The 7,387-nt window shown below is 39.8% G+C and overlaps 1 protein-coding gene across 1 annotated transcript in view; it reads left to right on the forward strand.

Annotated features, from left to right (window-relative positions):
* The window catches only part of AK9 (adenylate kinase 9), a 123,059-nt gene that overhangs the window by 50,552 nt on the left and 65,120 nt on the right, over nt 1-7,387 (forward strand). Inside the window, exons 17-19 of the mRNA XM_010856690.1 lie at nt 2,005-2,153; nt 6,083-6,239; nt 7,064-7,178. Coding sequence (XP_010854992.1) covers nt 2,005-2,153; nt 6,083-6,239; nt 7,064-7,178 — 421 coding nt within the window. The remainder of the gene's footprint in view (nt 1-2,004; nt 2,154-6,082; nt 6,240-7,063; nt 7,179-7,387) is intronic.

The raw sequence follows: 7,387 nt of genomic DNA on the forward strand, positions 1-7,387 counted from the left end.
TCTGTATATCTGAGGTTATTGATATTTCTCCTGGAAATCTTGATTCCAGCTTGTGCTTCCTCCAGCCCAGCGTTTCTCATGATGTTCTCTGCATTGAAGTTAAATAAGCAGGATGACAATATACAGCCTTGATGTACTCTTTTTCCTATTTGGAACCAGTCTGTTGTTCCGTGTCCAGTTCTAACTGTTGCTTCCTGACCTGCATATAGGTTTCTCAAGAGGCAGGTCAGGTGGTCTGGTATTCCCATCTCTTTCAGAATTTTCCACAGTTTATTGTGATCCACACAGTCAAAGGCTTTGGCATGGTCAATATATCAGAAATAGATGTTTTTCTGGAACTCTCTTGCTTTTTCGATGATCCAGCAGATGTTGGGCAATTTGATCTCTGGTTCCTCTGCCTTTTCTAAAACCAGCTTGAACATCTGAAGTTCATGGTTCACGTACTATTGAAGCCTGGCTTGGAGAATTTTGAGCATTACTTTACTAGCATGTGAGATGAGTGCAATTGTGCAGTAGTTTGAGCATTCTTTGGCATTGCCTTTCTTTGGGATTGGAATGAAAACTGACCTTTTCCAATCCTGTGGCCACTGCTGAGTTATTCCTCTTTAAAGAGAAAACAACAAGACTCACCCCCAAAAAGTTCTTCTTGCATTTTATCTACCAGTGAAACTATCAATATAAGGGAAATTAGGAGATGTAGTGTTTTTAAACAGCTAGGCACATTGCTGACCCTAACAAAATCAGCATTCTGTTACTACGGGAAAGGAGAACTGGATATTGTTTAGGCAAGTAGTATCTTGTGGCACATTTAGTATTTTTGCCTGGCTATTTCTGCTTCCTCATGTCCCCTTTCCCAGGCTATGAGTTCTTACGTCTGACTATCCAGGAATTGCTGGTTTTCTGTATCTCTGAGAATGGACTTCTCACTTCATGACAGAGAGGGCAGCAGGAAGCTGCTCCTCAAAAGTCCTTTGGGATTTTCTCTGCGAGAGGATCAATTAGGCTCTGGCAGGAGACCCTGATGGATGGAGCTCAGAAAGCACTACTGGAAAGGCCGAGGTAGAAGAGTCGCTCCACAGTCTGGTGGCGCTGCCAATCTCATGTCCTGTTAGACACATGGATAAATGTTTATATCATGGTGCAGCCTATAAGCCAGCTCAGCCATGTAAGAAAACATTCAGCACACAGTGAGGCAGGAATCAAGGCTAACACCTGAAAAACCAGCCTATGCTACCTTTTTTCCCCATCCTCTTGCCCACCCCCTCTCCTTTTATTATCCCATGTAGTCTCATGCATACAATTTAGGGCTTCCCTGGTGGCTCAGTGGTAAAGAACCCTTCTGCAAGTGCAGGAGACATGGGTTCAGTCTCTGGTCTGGGAAGATCCCACATGCCACAGAGCAACTAAGCCTGTGCACCACAGCTATTGAACCTATGCTCTAGAGCCCGGGAGATGCAATTAATGAGCTCACGTGCTGCAACTACTGAAGCCCACATGCCCTAGAACCCATGCTCCACAACAAGAGAAGTCTTCAAAACTAGAGAAAAGCCCCCACTAGAACTCTTCCCCAACTAAAGAAAAGCCTGCACAGCAATGAAGATCCAACACAGCCAACAATAAATAATAAAAACAATTATTAATTGAAAGCATTTATTTTGTTTTCTGACTCATTCTTTAGTTGCCTGTCTTTTAGCTTGACTCCTGGAAGCCTTTGCTTCCTACCTCTTCTCCCTGGTTTTCTGAGTTTTTACTCCTGCCTGACATGAGTTTTTTCCTTGCCTCATATGCTTTTGTTCTGATGCACTGGCTTTAAGCCACTATTCTACTGTTTTGTGATTCCAGACTTATTTCCTCTCTAGTTCATTTCTCCCTTTTTCTGGCATGTTCAGCAGTAACACAAAGAGTGCTTCCTTGGGTTAGGTATTTACGATCATGTTCTGTTGCAAATAACATTGTCTACTAAAATTATTAAGGGCATTAATGTATTGATTTACTTTACTTTAGATGTAACAGACTATGAGATAGAAGAGGTAACTGCTGATCATCCAGAAGTTCTTTCCATAATAAATGAGACAGTAAAAATGGCAAAGAATATGAACTTTGAACAGCCACATGAAAAAATTGCTGAGATCTTAGATGAAGTTCTCCAAGAGGTAAGAAATCCAGAATCTTTATTTTTATCTCTGATTTCACAGTATCTGAGAAAATGTTAACCTAGTATATGTACAATTATATTTGAATCCCATATGGCAGTGTTGAAATCTATAGCCTCCTAATTCACGTGCATTTTACAGTAACACTGTTAATATGTAATGTACCCTGCTGCTGCTGCTGCTAAGTCGCTGCAGTTGTGTCCGACTCTGTGCAACCCCATAGACGGCAGCCCACCAGGCTCCCCTGTCCCTGGGATTCTCCAGGCAAGAACACTGGAGTGGGTTGCCATTTCCTTCTCCAATGCATGAAAGTGAAAAGTGAAAGGGAAGTCACTCAGTCGTGTCCGACTCTGTGCAACCCCATGGACTGGAGCCCACCAGGCTCCTCCATCCATGGGAGTTCCCAGGCAAAAGTACTAGAGTGGGTTGCCATTGCCTTCTCCACATGCTAGCAAAGTAATGCTCAAAATTCTCCAAGCCAGACTTCAGCAATACGTGAACCGTGAACTTCCAGATGTTCAAGCTGGTTTTAGAAAAGGCAGAGGAGCCAGAGATCAAATTGCCAACGTGCTGGATCATCAAAAAAGCTAAAGAGTTCCAGGAAAGCATCTATTTCTGCTTTATTATGCCAAATTTATTATGCCAAATTATTTATTATTATTATTTATGCCAAAGCCTTTGTGTGGATCACAATAAACGTAGAAAATTCTGAAAGAGATGGGAATACCAGACCACCTGACCTGCCTCTTGAGAAATCTGTATGCAGGTCAGGAAGCAACAGTTAGAACTGGACATGGAACAACAGACAGGTTCCAAATAGGAAAAGGAGTATGTCAAGGCTGTATATTGTCACCCTGCTTATTTAACTTCAATGCAGAGTACATCATGAGAAACGCTGGGCTGGAAGAAGCACAAGCTGGAATCAAGATTTCCGGGAGAAATATCAATAACCTCAGATATACAGATGACACCACCCTTATGGCAGAAAGTGAAGAACTAAAGAGCCTCTTGATGAAAGTGAAAGAGGAGAGTGAAAAAGTTGGCTTTAAAATTCAACATTCAGAAAACTAAGATCATGGCATCTGATCCCATCACTTCATGGCAAATAGATGGGGAAACAGTGGAAACATGAGACTTTTATTTTCTTAGGCTCCAAAATCACTGCAGATGGTGACTCTAGCCATGAAATTAAAAGATGCTTACTCCTTGGAAGGAAAGTTATGACCAACCTAGACAGCATATTCAAAAGCAGAGACATTACTTTGTCAACAAAGGTCTGTCTAGTCAAGGCTATGGTTTTTCCAGTAGTCATGTATGAATGTGAGAGTTGTAAAGAAAGCTGAGTGCAGAAGAACTGATGCTCTTGAACTGTGGTGTTGGAGAAGACTCTTGAGAGTCCCTTGGACTGCAAGGAGATCCAAATTCCATCCTAAAGGAAATCAGTCCTGGGTGTTCATTGGAAGGACTGATGTTGAAGCTGAAACTTCTGATGAGAAGAACTGACTTATTGGCAAAGACCCTGATGCTGGGCAAGATTGAGGGCAGGAGGAGAAAGGGACGACAGAGGATGAGATGGTTGGATGGCATCACCAACTCAATGGACATGAATTTGGCTATGGTCCAGGAGTTGGTGATGGACAGAGAGGCCTGGTGTGCTGTGGTTCATGGGGTCACAAAGAGTTGGACACGACTGAGGGACTGAACTGAACTGACAACATTATAACTTTGTTTACATGTCCATCAATGCCTATTAAATGTAGCACCTCAAGGCAAGAATACCAGATCAGTTATCTTTTTCATTCCCTCTGCGTTTTTCAGTGCAACTGAACAGAAGTGCTCAATAAATGAGCTTTTATGGTGATCTTTTCTCACATTTTCCAAACAGCACAAGAAGTTCAAACAAAGATTATTTAAAATTAAGACGGAATTTCTACCTCAAACTATAGATTTCTCTCAATTGCAACTTCCTATTCCTTGTGTTAATATGGCATCTATGTTGCTACATTTCTAAGTATGATGTGAAAATCTCTCAGTCCTGTCAGGACTCTTTGTGACCCCATGGACTCCAGGCCAGAGTACTGGGGCGAGGAGCCTTTCCCTTTTCCAGGAGAATCTTCCCAACCCTGGGATCAAACCCCAGGTCTCCCAGATCTCAGGTGGCACTGCAGGCACACTGCAGGCTTATCTAAGTATGATAGTAAGTTTATTAATAAAAAGGACTTCTTTACATGAAAAAAGACTGATAAAAATGCTCTGGTTACAAGTGGCTTTTTTAAACTTTTTATTTTGATATACAGTTGTATAGGGCAATGGAAAAAATAGAACAGAAAGATTGCTGTGAATCTAAAACTGCTCTAAAGGGAATTCCCTGGCTGTCCAGCGGTTAGGACTCAGGGTTTTCACTGCCAGAGTCCAGGTTCAATCCCTGGTGGGGGAACTAAGATTTCACAAGCTTCATGGCATGGCCAAGAAATGAAATTAACTTAATAAAAAATAAAACTGTTCTAAAAGTAAAGTTTATTTTTTAAAAACAGAACTACCACATGAACTAACAAACCTACTTCCAGCTATATATTCAAAAGAATTGAAAGCAGGGTTTTGAAGAGATATCTCACACCCATGTGCATGGCATGTGAACTGTAGTTACCATGCTGTACATTCCACTCTCAGTACTTATTTATCTTGTAACTGGACGTTTGTACCTTTTGACCATGTATGTGTGCGTGCTAAGTTGCTTCAGTCATGTCCAACTCTTTGTGATGCTATGGACTGTAGTCTGCCAGGCTCCTCTGTCCATGGGATTCTCTAGGCAAGAACACTGGAGTGGGTTGCCATGCCCTCCTCCAGGGGACCTTCCTGACCCAGGGATCAAACCCGCATCTCTTGCGGCCCCTGCATTGCCAGTGAATTCTTTACTGCTGAGCCACCAGGGAAGCCCTACCTTTTGACCCTTTCACCCATTTCCTCCCACCTTTTCCTCTGTCTCTGGCAGCCACCAATGTCTTCTCTATGAATTTGGTTTTTTTAGATTTCACAATAAATGAGGTCATATAGTATTTGTCTTTCTCTAACTTATTTCACTTATACTACTTCATTATAGCTTTTCCCTCCTAATTCTCTCATGTGAAACTTTTCCAAGTGTTTAAAATTCTTTTTTTTGCCCCAAATGCTCTTCATTCAGATGGAAATTTCAAAAAGCAGGTAAATCTGCATAAGCCAAAGGGTTACACTGGTCCTCTCAAGATTTCTTTCCCTTGACTTCTAATATTCTGTGACTTCCTGATTGCATACAGATTTGTTTAAAACCTTCGGAACTGGTGTATTCACAGACCCACATCACTAATCTCCACATTTGTATGGAAGTTGTTATAATTGGGTGGCAGGTGGGGGATAGTTTAGCAGAACTCACAAAGCACCTGCAAGATTTGTTTTGAATCAGTTTCTTTCTATAGCTGTTAGTAAACATCTCAGGACCTCTCAGCTCTCACTTTAAAGGCTAAAAATCTAAAGGGAAGTAAAGAGCATTGTCACTTAAAAAGGCAGACTGAGCACAGACCTGGTGACTCCAGGGACCAGGGAGTAGAGTAGACCAGGGGCCATTGTCACCTGAGACCATGTTAGAAACACAGACTCATGGGCCCTGCCCTTGACCTTCTGAATCAGGATCTAGGTTCTGTAATACTGAGTAAGATATAGCAAGCATGTTTTGTTATATTTATTTAACAGAGGCTTTTGCTTCTTGTTCTTAATGTACAGCTTTAGTGCTTTCAAATTGTTTCTCTTTTAAAATTAAGTGGCTCTTTTTTTTTCTTCTGAAAGTCAGAAGAACTCAAAAGATATTTGGTTAAGGTCCAGGAAAGTGACATATCAGGGTAACATCCTTGACTTGGATGCCTATGATGGTAATTTCAGTGTGTCATTTTTCACAGGTAGTTGAAGAAAACAAGAATAGGTTTTATGGTGCCCCCAAATATGGAGGATGGATACTGGACAACTGCCCTCTTGTGAAAGAACTCTGGATGGTCTTAGTCGACAAAGGAGTTCTACCCGATTTAGTCATCTGTTTATCAGACACAGAAAACAATGGTTGGTAAATACTTATCATGTCAATTCAGAGTGAAGTTTTTACTGCTGATAATATTTTTAGTTTATATTTTTATGAACTATAAAATGGAAAACTCTCCACCTTCCCTGGATACAACAAATACCACCCCAGCAGTCCCTTCATGACCTAGAGGTACACAAAAGGAAACATCCAACCACTGAGTAGGTGGCCACGGATGGTATGCTGGGTCACTGGATGCTCCAGTACACTCTTATCATTATTCTTTGGAGCTGAGCATTTAACAACCCTCATCCCAGTCAGCATTATAACTTCTGAATGAAAAATATATAAGGCTGAGGGCAAAACTATCTATTAATCCTTTTTCCCCTCAAATGGGAAATACTAAGTAGATAAAGATAGCAGAACTAAATTTTAATTTCTGTCACTGTGTATAAAGCTATAGTAATAAAAAATTATGGCACTACCAGAAAAAAATGACATAGACCAATCAAACAGAACAAAGAGCCCAGAGATAAACTCACACATATACAGTCAACTAATATTTGATAAGGGAGCCAAAAATATTGTTATTTTGCATCTTAAGGAAATATATTTGAAAAGAGAATTTCCAGGGGGAGACTGTATTATACTACTTTTTATGTTTTAGTTACTTATAGTATAATATATACCTTTTTAGAAGGATTTAAGATGGTCTGAAAAAATCTGGGCTCTATTTAGATAAATACTTAAAGGAAAGTATATTTGGATATAGACAGAAATAATTTTTCATTTCTAATTTCCAAAATATATCTCACTATATTTTATAGAGCTTTAAAATTAATATTACTGTTTATCTGTATTTCAGGAAAATATTTATATAATAGACTGTATTTAGAGAATAAACAAGAAATTGACTCTAAGATTTTAGAAAGATTATTAGATGAACTACTAAAGGAAAGAAAAGAGGAAGAAGCAGCAAGGTAATCTGCCTGGCACAATAAATGAGATTAATTAACCTTTTACAACTGTTAAAAATCTACTTATGATTTATATTTATAAAATGCCTTTAACATCAAAACAGGCCTACTAACAAGATCCAATTCTAATTCTAAGAAAAATAGTAATTTCATAAATATTCCCAGAATCTCTAAAGTATATAGCTGTGGATATTTTCACAGTCCCAAATCAG

Source organism: Bison bison, unplaced genomic scaffold (genome assembly GCF_000754665.1).
Source record: "Bison bison bison isolate TAMUID 2011002044 unplaced genomic scaffold, Bison_UMD1.0 scf7180017864373, whole genome shotgun sequence".
Lineage (NCBI taxonomy): Eukaryota > Metazoa > Chordata > Mammalia > Artiodactyla > Bovidae > Bison > Bison bison.